Consider the following 13,825-nt stretch of genomic DNA (forward strand, 5'->3'; position numbering starts at 1 on the left):
TCCTCTTTGTGCTAGTTCTTCCGCACACAGTCTCAGCTGCCTCAACTAGAGCCCTCTTAAAATCTCCCCATTCTTCTTCCACTGTTCTCTGATCTTCCTTTGGCAGCTTCTTCCTGATCAGTGTCTGGTACTGGGTCCTCCGTTCATCCTCTTTCAGCATCCATGTCTTCAACCTTTTCTCCTGTATTTCTGTTGCCCTCCTATCTTTTTTCTCTCTCAGGGTGGCTACCAACAGCCGATGGTCACTGTCTAAGGCCTCAGATGGAATGACCTTAACATCTGTGAGACTGCTCATCATCTGCCTATCCACTAGTATATAGTCTACTACTGAAGTTTGGGACCAGTCCCCACTGAACCAAGTTATTTTGTGACTACTTCTCTTCTTGTACCAGGAATTTGCGATTTCCAGCCCATTCCTCTTGCAGAATTCCAGCAACAATTTTCCTTCTCTATTTCGGTTCCCCCAGCCCTCTGGTCCCATTATCTCCTCGAATCCTTTCCTGTCTGTGCCAACATGTGCATTAAGGTCCCCTATTATAATCTGATTTCCTCCATTTAGCTGCTTTTGCATGTCATCTTCAAATTCCTCCTTCTCCTTTTTTGTACACCCCACCTGTGGGGCATATGCTTGGATGATTTCAATGCTTTCTCCTTTCACCCGTACTCTGGCTTTTATCATTCGATCATTGATACCTTCCACCTCCTCCTGCAGACCCTCTCTAACCACTATTGCCACTCCATTTCTTCCCCTCTCATTCCCTATCCAGTACAGTTTACATCCTTTACTTAGTGGTTTTTCACCAACTCCTCTCCACCTAGTCTCAGCAAGTCCCAAGATGTCCAATTTCCTCCTTTCCATCATTTCTACAATTTCTTCTAACTTCCCAGTTAGAGTCCTTACATTTAGGGTGCCCAGTCGTAAACCATCTCGTAATCCTTTTCCATTGCTTGGTCGGTTTCCTTTAGATCCGTTCCGTGATCTGAGGCATGTTCCCTTTTTAAAAGCAGTTGATTTATCCACTACTGGCTTGCTAGGCCTATCGCAGCTTCACCAGAGCCCCGTTAGCCGTCACATTTCAGGGTTCCCATAGGGCCTTCTCAGCTACCGTAGCGGTCCTGGGGCACACGAAGTCCCCGCTGTACATCGCCCCTATAGGCAGTCCCCTACTTTGTGCCGTTGCCCATCTCCCACGACTTGGACGAGGGGTTGGACTTATGGGAGATTTTTTAATGATACAGATCATATTACCTTAATAATGTATGTAAAAGCTCTAGCTGGTTAATCAATATATTTAATAACTCCAGCTGATAAAGATGTGAAGTATCCACAGGTGCCTGTCACTGAAAGTGTAACATAGCAATTCTGGGGTATTGTTAGTGATTAATGTGTTTATTATGGGGTGAGAGGAAGCGGAGATCAGTGTCCAGGAAGCTAAGCTTGTTGAGCGTAGAGGAGCAGGGTGAAGTATGTTTGGCAGTTGATGTTGAGATTTTTGGGGAAAGAACTATCCCCACCTGTCCTGAATTAATTACTGATGTGCCATCATAGAACTTTTGAAACAAGCAAAAGATTTTAGTGTTGCTTGGCTAAGAGCAATTCTTGGATGTGTTTCACAGACAAATTGACAGAAAATTTTTTTGGTGCTGATTTGTACCCCTCTCAGATATCATCAAGACTGTCAAGGAGTTCCGTGTCCCCCATTTGGTAAATGGATCACCATCAGTAGTATCACGTGCTTTCATCCCATGCATTTCATATCATAGTGTCTGTAGACCTCACCAGCCAAATCGGCCAACAAAAATTTTTTCATCAGTATGATTCAAACAAGTTACTTCATAATGTACAGGAAAGAAGCTATGCAGATTTGTTTTTAAGTGTGATCTTCAAAGGAGAAGAAATTGATAATTAAAATGTGGTTTCACGAACATGGTAGGAAGAAGGTTGTGGTGCAGGGTAGTGTGGGTTACATTCTGCAACAGTAAGGCTATGACCAGAAAGTGGGAATGTTCGGAGAGTATGTTATCTACAGTGATAAATAAGTAATTTGGTGGTAGTGGAACCAGAACTGTAGGAAGACAATGGAGATAATGATCTAGTGTTTTGATTGTTGCAATGAATGCTGTGATCAGTTGGTTGGAGATTACTGTCAACAATGAGATATCTTTCCGTGGGAGCATTATAGCCAACTACAATTGTATCATTATGAGAGAAATAGTGTTCAGTTGACTTTACTAGGTTTGGTTTGACTGTTACATCTGAAGTGTTGGATTTTTAAGACACCATATCTTATGGAGTAAAAGATGCTACGAGCTGTAAGATGCGCCTTAATTTTTAAGCATTTTTTTAAATAACCTTTTTTTCGTTTTCATTATTAGATTGCAAAGCTATACTAAAAAAGTTGGTGTATAAAACCGAACTGGCCTTCAAGATGCCTGAAAATGATCATCTGAACTCTCTTCTTGTTCCTCCTCCTCCTCCTCTTCGTCATCTTCGTTGTCCGCTTCATATATAAGATGATCTTCAATGCCATCAAGAGCATTACTTATTCCGCAGTTCTTTAAAGATTTAACAATGTCTTTCCTCACTCTAGACCATGGCTCTTTTATCCACTGACACGTTTGTTTGTAGGTCGTTTTTAAAGCTCCCTTTGTGTGAATTCATGTTGGGTTTCATCCCTCATTCATTTGTTCCATTCCTCTCTCATATACTCTTTAAATGGTATATTTATTGACACATCAAGAGGTTGAAATTGTGAAGTAAGTCCTCCTGGAACGAAAGCAAGCTCTGTATTTCCCATTCTCAATTTCTCTTTCACAGAATTTTTCAAATGACTACTAAATTGATGTAGCTCGAAGGAAACTCTTCTACCGTAAAGTACCTTTCCTTCTCACCCACACACTGTTAATCCATAATTTCATACCAGCCTCATCCATCCAACCCTTGTCATGTACAGTGTATTTCTTCATGTCCACTCGTTTTTATAGTTACAGTTTTAGCACCTGTTATGGCAACAGTTGTGTTATTAGGCATATTAAATGTCATAGGAGATTCATCCATATTCACTCTTTGGCTTAGTTACACACTGGTTTTCTTTTGATGTTGAACAATAAAGTGATGGTAATATAATATTTTCTTTTCATACTCTTGTGGTATATTCTGCACAATTTTGGTTTCGATTCGCATGCTACGTCCATAACGCTTCGTAAACCCGTAGCATCAACCAACTCCACCCTTATGTTAAAATCTGTTAAGTTCCACTGTAGCACTAGATTACAAGTGTGTATTTGAATTGTTCTTGTATTTATTGCAATGCCATTTTTTTAGTGTGTCCTTGAATCCATTTCAATACATCATCTTCTAGTTTTGGTCTGTTTCTTTCTTTGCGAAACTAGCTTCTAATAAAACGTTATACTATTGCCAATAACTCAAATCACTTTCAATTCAAGTTCACTGGCATCTTTGACTGCAGTGATACACCATAGGTTCGACAGTATACTGGGTGTGTGATGGTGGGGCAGGAGGCAGACAGTGTTGTCAAGCTTGTGAGTCCCTGAAGCTCATGTTTGTCACATTGGTACACTGCTGCTGCCAATTTAATCCAATGTTGCCAGATATAGGTTTCCCGCAGCATCGAATATATGGTCATTTTTAAGACTGGCAGGAATTTTAAATCAAACACTGGACATTTTTATATTAATTTCAAGGTAAGGCGTACCTGAATATTGGAGGCAATTTTTCAAAGAAAAAAGTGCATCTTATAATCCATAAAATATGGTATATATTTAGCTGATTTTTTTTTTTTTTTTTTTTTTTTTTTTTTTTTTTTTTTTTTTTTTTTTTTTTTTTTTAGATTAAAAGGGCTTATCCAAGTGTTTGTTGCAGAATCTCACAACTTTTTTAGTATATAATTTTATTTGCAGTATCACATCATCTTGTGCAGTGCCAGTGAAAAGGAGGGTAGTCTGTGGAAGAAGCTGTAAGGATTTGGAGGGGATGGGGTGCAGTTGGCTCTAACATAAATCTTTCTTATGTATGTCTATAAAAAATTTAAATAATCGATGTTATTTGCTTGTTCTCAATTTAACTAACTTGGATTTTCTGTTTCCAGAAAATAGCCCAAAATTAGCAAGTACACCAGTTAAAGACTCAACGACTTCTACCGATACAAGTGGAGGAAATGGTTCAAATGAAATAACAGGTTTGTATTTGAAGACCTAAAGAACACAAGGTGTAATTAAACCATTCACCGTAAATAGGGTTGTTAAATCTGTGTAGCAGATGTACAAGTATTTGGGAGGGGGGCAGCTTCATATTTAGCATTAATAATGGATAACTTTTCGCCTGAAAGATGATGATGATGGCAATGTTCTTACAGTATTTAAAAAAAGGTCTATCACACTCCTAAATGAAACTGATTCCCATTATTTATTTATTTTGTCACATGTAGAGAAATTGTGATTTTTCTGTCCTCATTTCTACTATTTTAGTTCTGATTTTGCTGTCAGTAATTTTTTTCTCCTTTATATGTGATCTGATAGAGGTTAGTAATTTGCCACCCTACTTTTGGCTTAACTTGTCTTATTTACTTACCTGTTCAATATAATAGAGGGAAACATTCCACGTGGGAAAAATATATCTAAAAACATCTCTGCCCAAACTCTTTGCCTTTACAAATGTCTGCTTGTGTCTGTATATCTGTGGATGGATATGTGTTTGTGTGTGAGTGTATACCCGTCCTTTTTTCCCCCTAAGGTAAGTCTTTCTGCTCCCGGGATTGGAATGACTCCTTACCCTCTCCCTTAAAACCCACATCCGTTCGTCTTTCCCTCTCCTTCCCTCTTTCCTGACGAAGCAGCCGTTGGTTGCGAAAGCTAGAATGTTGTGTGTATGTTTGTTTTTGTGTGTGTATCGACCTGCCAGCGCTTTCTTTTGGTAAGTCACATCATCTTTATTTTTAGATATATTACTTACCTGTTCCTTAAACATAGAATATTTTTCTTAATATGCTTATGTAGCTTGTGTTTGTATATACACTAGAGTACACAGGATATATTAAAAACAGTGAAGGCTGCATCTAATGTGAACTTCCATGTGGCCTTTATCAAGTGATACTTCCATTATTTACATTTTTCATCTCTAGGTAAACAGGTCTCAAATCACACTGTAAATTCAGTTTCTGTACCAGCTATAAATACCCTTGCATTTTTTGCAAACAAATTTATTCAATTAACACTCCATGCGAGCTTGGTAGGCTTGACTGACTCCTCTTGCACAAGTTATTTCACTAGCTCTTATAAAGATAGCAGCCAATCGCACTGCCAGTAACAATTCTATTGCATTTTGGATCTTCAGAGAGACTCCCATGTGTTTCTGTTTTGAGATAATACACACATTTAGCAGAATGTAAGCCTAATTTGACCACTCGAAAAGTAAAAAATTTGTGCCTTTAACCCTAGTAAAGTCAGCTTTTTTCAAAATGTAAAATGCAGATGTTATTGTAAAGCAAAAGTTTAGTGGAGTGTGAAATAAGATCAATGACCAATTTTCAAAGGGCAAAACAGTTAAAACATTGTACAGTGAAAGGAGTTTTCAGAGAAGTAAAAAGTGAACTTTAATCATTATTCTTGCGTTGATAAAATATCTTCAGAACTGCTAATGACACAAAGAATTTCCAGACTATTGGAAGGAAAAAAACAGGCTAACCAAGTAATGTATACAGTGACAATTCACACACTGCAAAAAATGTCAGAGTCTAAATTTAAATGCTGCCCAGTTGCTTCAGACTTGGCAGTGACATCATGTGTGAACCTCAGTATTCCAAATTGGAACATAACTACAAGTTTACACACCAAAGGTAGTGAAGTTAGCAAGGGGTGTTGTGTGGGGAATGTGTTGTTCACAAAATGATGCAACAGAAAACATTGTTTTGTCAAACTACTAAAATAACGTGGATAGTGAATTCTGTAATTTTAACAAGGGGTCCAGTAAGACCTTAATTTTGGCCTAGAACTCGTGATAATTAGGGACAAATTGTAATATTTGGCATGCCTGTGGTCCAAACCAATATGTAGAACCTGACCTGAAAATTTTAATATGGGAAGAATACGCTGAAAGAAACATGGCATCAGAATTTTAGCTGCTAAGGCACAGCGAAAGTATTTATTTATTTAAATGTTGAAAATTGTCAAATTTCTCTCTCTCTCTCTCTCTCTCTCTCTCTCTCTCTCTCTCTCTCTCTCTCTCTCGCTCTCTGACACAACAGAATATATCAAGTTGCCATATACATCAGTGTGGGATGAATGTAGGGTTCAGCGACAAGAGCAAAATTTCAAACCAGTAACATGATTTCAAATTAGGCAGTTATTGGTGCAGCTCATATATCAGTGCCGTCAGAACACTACCCTAGTGAGCTGGTAAGTTTCATCTGCCAGTTATATGCACTTTTCTCCTCTACACACTGTGGCATTTTGAAATCTAAGGAGCAATTGTTTATACACACCTTAAACCGACATTAAAAAGATTTAAAAGTACTCGAGACGCATTCCAGATTGGAGGATTTGAGACAGAACACTTTTATTTGCCGCTGCTTTGTAGTCAGTTGTTAGAAGGGTTTGAAAAAATAGTGTGGTGTCTGTGACAAAAATACCACTAACCACAAATGTTTGCAGCTGAGAAATTATGTTTTGGGTTCTACCTACAATGCCATTATTGTGTGAAGCACAAAACACAAAGTTTCATTTATCTTGCAAAATAATGTGGTTATCAGACACACATTCATAAGGAGCAAGATTAAAACCCCTGTTTGGACATCCTAATTGAAATGTGTCGGTTTTTATAAATCAATGCAGGCGAATCCCAAAGTTGTCCTTCCAGAGGTGGTTGCCATTTTCCTGCAACATTCTCGTCCAGTCTGAAGTTGATCTCTTACTTAATGTACTTAACACTAATAAGATGTTAAAAATAATCTTTCCTTCCTATTCCTCATAGGCATCACTACATGAATAAGGTGCACACATTGTTTACACGTGTAGTGTGGGGCAGACTTACATCTCTCTTCTTTTTGGTATCAATATAAAAGCAGCTATGGATAAGTGTGTGTGTGTGTGTGTGTGTGTGTGTGTGTGTGTGTGTGTGTTTGTGTGTGTGTGCACCTGCATATGTGCGAATTTATAATAATTTGTAGTTCATGTATAGGTTTCCCCAAGAGTCATTGGAAGTTCAACAGTGATTCGTGCCTTTCAAAAAAGCGTCGTCGATCTGCTTGGTCAAGGGGCCTACTGAGACATAGCTCTGGCAAAAAGAAGAAGCATTGTGTTCGTCATGTGCTGTCTTTGAGTCCAAATGCTGGAAACAATAATTCTAATTCAGCATCCACGGTATGTAGATCACATTTTATAGTAATTTATTATGAGGCTGCATAAATGAAAATAAAGAGCGGGACTAATTCCACATTTGTGTGTTCCTATGAAATACTGTAGTGTCCAAAGTTCCTGTCAAGTAGGATTGTACAAGATTAGAGTAGGAGAATGGAAAGCTTCCATGTAGAACTTCTAATGATGCGAAGAAACACAATCAATAATTGTAGAAGTGACAGATGTTTAAGTTGAGTTGGTAGTTTTTGAGCTGTCATTAACTGTCTCAACAAGTGACAGGTACATTTTTGGTAATGAGAGTGGTGACATGTCATTGCAACAATTTACATTAATTTTGTTTAAGGATTAAATAGTTAATGTTGTAACATATAATGTATCACATATTGCCAAGATATTTTTGTTTTCTATCAACATTTTGTTTGCTTAATCTGATTGCAATAAGTTATGTTGAGATATGTATTTATTTTGCTGTAGAAACTGGATGCTGATAATATTGCGAAAGAAAGAGTAATCAATGGTCCATTGAATATTAAGGTTGAAGGAGGCAAAAAAATAAATGGAGAAAATGAACCACTTCACTTGGAGGGGAAAAGGAAATCAAAAGATGATTTAGGTAAGATATTTTGTTAAAGTAATTTACATTGTTATTGTCACATTGCGATTTTAGAATTTGTGTGTAGGCAGACGGTTGGATTATTAATGAGTATTGCTTTATTTTATGTTTAATGCTAGAGTGCAAAGAATCTTCTTAAATTTCATACATGAAATATGTGGAAAAGACTGTTTAGATCCTGAGTGTCAGCTATGAAAACCTGTTGATGCACTGTGTGTGTGTGTGTGTGTGTGTGTGTGTGTGTGTGTGTGTGTTTGGGTTTGGGTTAAAATAATAATGATAAGCTCTAGAAAGCCAGCAACAGCTCACATCTACCCCTCATTCATATTTCATTATATCTTGCATTGGGGATACATGTAAATATTTCAGCTCGTTCCAAATGTAATAAAGCAGTTGAGGTATTGTTCCACGTATGTGTAATCTGAGTGTGTTAACCAACTTACTGGCCAGTATTCCAGTTTTCTAAAATATGCTATCTAGTGAGCTATAGTGTACAACTGTCTCACTCAACTGAAAGTGGCTTTTCATCTGCCTCCCCACCCTATGCAACATTGCAGTCAGACTATTTCCCTCTTTAACCCTTTCATCCCCCTCCCCCTGCAAGTCTAGGGGTTAGAATAGGCCCGAGGTATTCCTGCCTGTGGTCACACATTTCAGCCTTTATGTGATGGTCCTCTATCGGATTTGACTTCCATATTTCTAAATTTTCCGGAAGAGCAAGCCAATTGGGGAAGAGCGACTTAACACGGTGCATCGTGTCCATCGTGCATTGAGATCTTTAGCCCACTTTCTCGGTTTCACATTGCAGTCCCTCTCATTCTCCATCTCTTGGGTGAGGACACCTTCCCAGGTGCGTTTTCCACCAAGCACTATGCGGTGTTGCTTTCTGTGCCGACGATGACTGTGGACTTCTTATCATCTCATATCCACATTGTGAGGGGACTGCCATGTACCCCATTGGTTGTAGCCCCCCTGACAACACAGGAATCGCTCTGCTGATGCCTGTGTCGTTAGCTCCCCATGTATGCCCATCTCCCTGTGGCATCGGGACTCCCAGCAATGGCCATCCTGCCAGGTGGCCCTTGCTGAGGCTGTGGGAGGGCCCCTGGTCGGAGTGGGTGGCATCGGGTCAGATGACACGCCCTGAAGTGTAGTACGTCATCTCTTGGTGATGGTCTGTCATCAGCAGTCTCTAAGCAAGCAAAGACTGACTTCAATGTTAAGAAATATGACCCCAAATCATTCCCCTCCCTGGCCACACCATGGGAGGAACGCCAGGCTAAGGATGGCAGTGAAGCTTATTCACCCCGGTACCTCGTATGTACGAGAGTTAATGGGGAATCTTTCATGTCCATGAAGCCTCAGTTTTTTGTGGAGCATTTGGAGGACAAGTTTGGGGAGGTGGAGGGCTTGTCCAAAATGAACTCTGGGTCAGTCTTGATTAAAAACAGCATCCTCTTCCCAGTCATGGGCATTACTCACTTGTGACAAGTTGGGGGATGTTTCTGTTACCATCACGCCCCATAAGAGCTTAAATATGGTCCAAGGTATATTATTCCACAGGGAACTTCTTTTGCAATCTGACGACGAGCTGCTCCGATTTAGAGCAGTGAGGTGTTCATTTTGTCCGGCGTGTCCATTGGGGTCCAAGGGATAATTAGGTTGCCACCAGTGCCTTCATCTTGGTCTTCGAGGGTGATACATTGCCCGAGAAGGTCAAGGTGATGATCTACTGCTGTGACATCAAGCCATATATTCCTCCCCCAATGCAGTGCTTTAAGTGCTGGAAGTTCGGCCATGTGTCTTCTTGCTGTACATCCAGTGTCACAAGTCGAGATTGTGGACATCCATCACATCCCAATACTCCATGTGCCTTCATCCCATGTGTGTCAACTGGTGAGAGTATCATTTACCTTGCTCACCAGACTGCAGGATTTTACAGAAAGAGAGGAAAATCATGGAATATAAGACCCTGGACCGACTGACCTACACTGAGGCCAAGAGGAAATTTGAGCGCCTACATCCTGTGGCTATGACCACCTCTTACACCGCCGCTACGAGAACTGTTGTCGCCCCATCAGTTCCTCGCATTCCTGTCGCCTCTCAGAACCAGAAGACTACACCTGCACCCTTGATGATGCGGGGCACTTCCCTCCCTTTTGATTATGCACCACCTACTTCAGGAGCTAAATCCCCCCAACCATCAGGGATATTAGTCCCCACTTCTGAGCCAGAGAAGCGTAAGTCTTCTTCAGCTCCTCTCACTAGGAAATGTCCCTTGAGTCTCTCCCTTCCCAGTTTTCTGCTAGTGCGAAAGATGACACCTGCCAGTGTCTGAAGAGCCCAAAAGCAGCTGGTCGTATGGCTTCACACTCATCCTCAGTCCCGGAGACTGAATCATTGAAGTCCTTCCAGCCAGGTAAACCCAAGGAGCAGCGAGAGAAATCGAAAAGAAGATCCCCAAGACCAAGGGAATTGCAGTGGCACCCACACCACGGCTACCTACAAGCTCTGCGTCTGAGGTAGAAATTCTGGCGTCCACTGAGGACCTAGATCTCGCCGGACCGTCAGACACATTGGATATAGCCTGCTCAGGCAATAAGTCGGTGGCAACAGGTTACTCTGAGGTGTAACCTTCCTCAGTGAATGTTCCATGCACTCCCAGTCTCTTGATGACGTATTCCTCCAGTGGAATTGTGGCAGTTTTTCCCACTGCCTGGCTGAGCTACGGCAACTGTTAAGCTTAACACCTGCTTTCTGCATTGCCCTCTAGGAAACCTGGTTCCCAGCAATGCGGACTCCAGCCCTCCGAGACTATTAGGGCTATCACAGGAACCGGAGCGACTATAATCTAGTGTCACATGGATTTTGCGTTTATGTCCTAAATTCAGCCTGTAGTGAAACTGTGTCCCTTCAAACCTGTCTTGAAGCTGTGGCAGTCAAATGAGGACGACGCAGGAAATAACTGTCTGCAATTTATATCTTCTTCCAGATTGTGCAGTACCTCTGAATGTATTAGCTGCACTGATTGATCAACACACTAAACCTTTCCTACTTTCGGGAGATTTTAACACCCATAACCCATTGTGGGGTGGCACCGTGCTCACTAGCCGAGGTAGAGATGTCGAAACTTTTTACTGTCTCAGTTCGACCTCTGCCTCTTAAATACTGGGGCCGCCACACATTTCAGTGTCGCTCATGGTAGTTACCGTATTTACTCGAATCTAAGCCGCACCTGAAAAATGAGACTCGAAATCAAGGGAAAAAAAATTTCCCGAATCTAAGCCGTGCCTGAAATTTAAGACTCGAAATTTGAGGGAGAGAAAAGTTTTAGGCTGCACCTCCAAATCGAAACAAAGTTGGTCCATTGTAATATGAGAGACAATTCAGGTCGAATGAATGACTATACAGCTACAGTAGTTTGGTTAGAGTCGTAAGGTTAGCAGTTAAGCTTTATCAGGTAGCCATTGCTATGCGTCAGGCGCTCTGTCCGTATTTATACGGGTACCCTTCCTTTTTCACGTGCTTCGTCTGGTTTGAATCGATTGCTTATTTTTCTTTGATCTGATAAGTGCTGTTCTCTTTGTTATAGGTGTTTACGGCATTCTAAGCTGAAAATGCGTTATTGTACTTTTTTAAATTTTTTTTACTGACTTAGAGGTTTTGGTGCCAGTATTTATCTTTGTGCCTGCAAAGCATGCCTGTGTAGTGCTACATATATTCGATGGCAGAAATTAGTTGTGGCGGCACCTACCAGCATTTTTCAGAATTTCCGTATACTTTGCACTCGGTTTTAAGCCGCAGGCGGTTTTTTGGATTACAAAAACCGGAAAAAAAGTGCGACTTAGATTCGAGTAAATATGGTACTCGGCCATTGATTTATCAATTTGCAGCCCAGGACTTCTACCATCTATCCACTGGAGAGAGCACATGACAACCTGTGTGGTAGTGACCAGTTCGCCACCTTACTGTCACTACCCCGGCGTCAGGCCCATGGACGCTTTCGCAGATGGGCTTTAAACAAGGCGGACTGGGAAAATTTCACGTTTGCTGTCACCATTGAATCTCCCCATACAGTAACATCGATGTGATGGTTGAGCAGGTGACTACAACAATCGTTTCTGCGGCAGAAATCGCAATCCCTCGCTCTTTAGTATGCCCCCAGTGAAAGGCAGTCCCTTGGTGGTCGCCGGAAGTCACTGAAGAAATTAAGGAGCATCAGCAAGCTCTACAGCAGCATAAGCAGCACCCTTCCCTGGAGCACCTCATAGCCTTTAAACAGCTCCATGCCCGTGTTTGCCAATTTATAAAATGACGGAAGCAGGAGTGTTGGGAGAGATACGTCACCTTCCAAAGTCTCGGCAAGGATCAAACTTGTTTTCGGGTACCAGACCCTAACAGGTGTTCCCGGTGTTAACATAAATGGCGTGTTATCTACCAACGCTAACGAGATTGCCGAGCACTGTGCTCGAGCCTCTGTGTCAGAGAATTACGCCCCCAGCATTTCGCACTCTCAAACGGCAGCTGGAAGGGAAAGGTCTCTCGTTCATTACATGCCACAGTGAATCCTAGAACAAACCATTTATAGAGTGGGATCTCCTCAGTGCCCTTGTACATTGCCTTGACACATTTTGTGGGCCGGATCGGATCCCCAGTCAGATGATTAAACATCTCTCATCTGACAAGTGAGAGCTTGTCATCTACAATCAGTTCTGAAGTGATGGCGTCTTTCCATCGCAATGGCGGCAGAACACCGTCATTCCAGTGCTCAAACCGGGTAAATACCCGCTTGATGTGGATAGCTATCGGTCCATCAACCTCACCAACGTTCTTTGTAAGCTGCTGGAACATATGGTGTTTCGGCGGTTGGGTCGGGTCCTGGAGTCACATGGCCTACTGGCTCCACGTCAGGGCGGCTTCCGCCAGGGTCGTTCTACCAATGATAATCTTGTCTCCATTCAGTCTGCCATCTGAACAGCGTTTTCCAGATGCCAACACCTGGTTTCTGTCTTTTTTGATTTAATGAAAGCATGTGACACCACCTGGCGACATCATATCCTTGCCAAATTATACGAGTGGGGTCTCTGATGCCGGCTCCTGATTTTAATCCAAAATTCCCTGTCGCTTCTTACTTTCTGTGTCCATGTTGGTGCCTCCCATAGTTCCCCCAATATCCAGGAGAATGGGGTCCTGCAGGGCTTTGTATTGAGCGTATCGCTATTTTTACTCTAGCAACAGCTGTAGGGCAATCCATCTCACCACTGTATGCAGAAGACTTCTGCATTTCGTACTGCTCCACCATTACTGGTGTTCGGCACCTACAGGGAACCATCCACAAGGCGCACTCGTGGGCTCTATCCGACTGTTTCCAGTTTTCGGCCACAAAGTTGTGTGTTATGCACTTCTGTTGGTGCCATACCGTTCATTCGGAACCAGAACTACCTTAATGACGATACACACACTGTCGTGGAGACATATTTATTTTTAGGACTGGTTTTCGACACCCAATTGACTTGGCTTCCTCACCTTCATCAGCTTAAGCGGAAGTGCTGGCAGCACCTCAGTGCCCTCTGCTGTCTGTGCAACACCAACTGGGGTACAGATTGCTCTATGCTGCTGCAGCTCTACAGAACCCTTGTTCAATTGCGCCTTGACTATGGGAGTTTGGTTTATGGTTTGGCGGCGCCCTCAGTGTTGCGTTTACTCGACCCAGAGCACCACTGTGGTGTTTGCCTAGTGACAGGAGCTTGTAGGACGAGTCCAGTGACGAGCGCCCTGGTGGGGGCCGGAGTCCCTCCATTGCAGGTTAGGCGTGCACAGCTGTTAGCTTGCCCATGT

General features: G+C 41.9%; 1 protein-coding gene across 1 annotated transcript in view; it reads left to right on the forward strand.

Annotated features, from left to right (window-relative positions):
* Positions 1–13,825, forward strand: part of LOC126091894 (ATPase family AAA domain-containing protein 2-like) — a 222,379-nt gene that overhangs the window by 158,366 nt on the left and 50,188 nt on the right. The window contains exons 19-21 of the mRNA XM_049907190.1: positions 4,110–4,199; positions 7,196–7,377; positions 7,849–7,987. Coding sequence (XP_049763147.1) covers positions 4,110–4,199; positions 7,196–7,377; positions 7,849–7,987 — 411 coding nt within the window. The remainder of the gene's footprint in view (positions 1–4,109; positions 4,200–7,195; positions 7,378–7,848; positions 7,988–13,825) is intronic.

Source organism: Schistocerca cancellata, chromosome 7 (assembly GCF_023864275.1).
Source record: "Schistocerca cancellata isolate TAMUIC-IGC-003103 chromosome 7, iqSchCanc2.1, whole genome shotgun sequence".
NCBI lineage: Eukaryota > Metazoa > Arthropoda > Insecta > Orthoptera > Acrididae > Schistocerca > Schistocerca cancellata.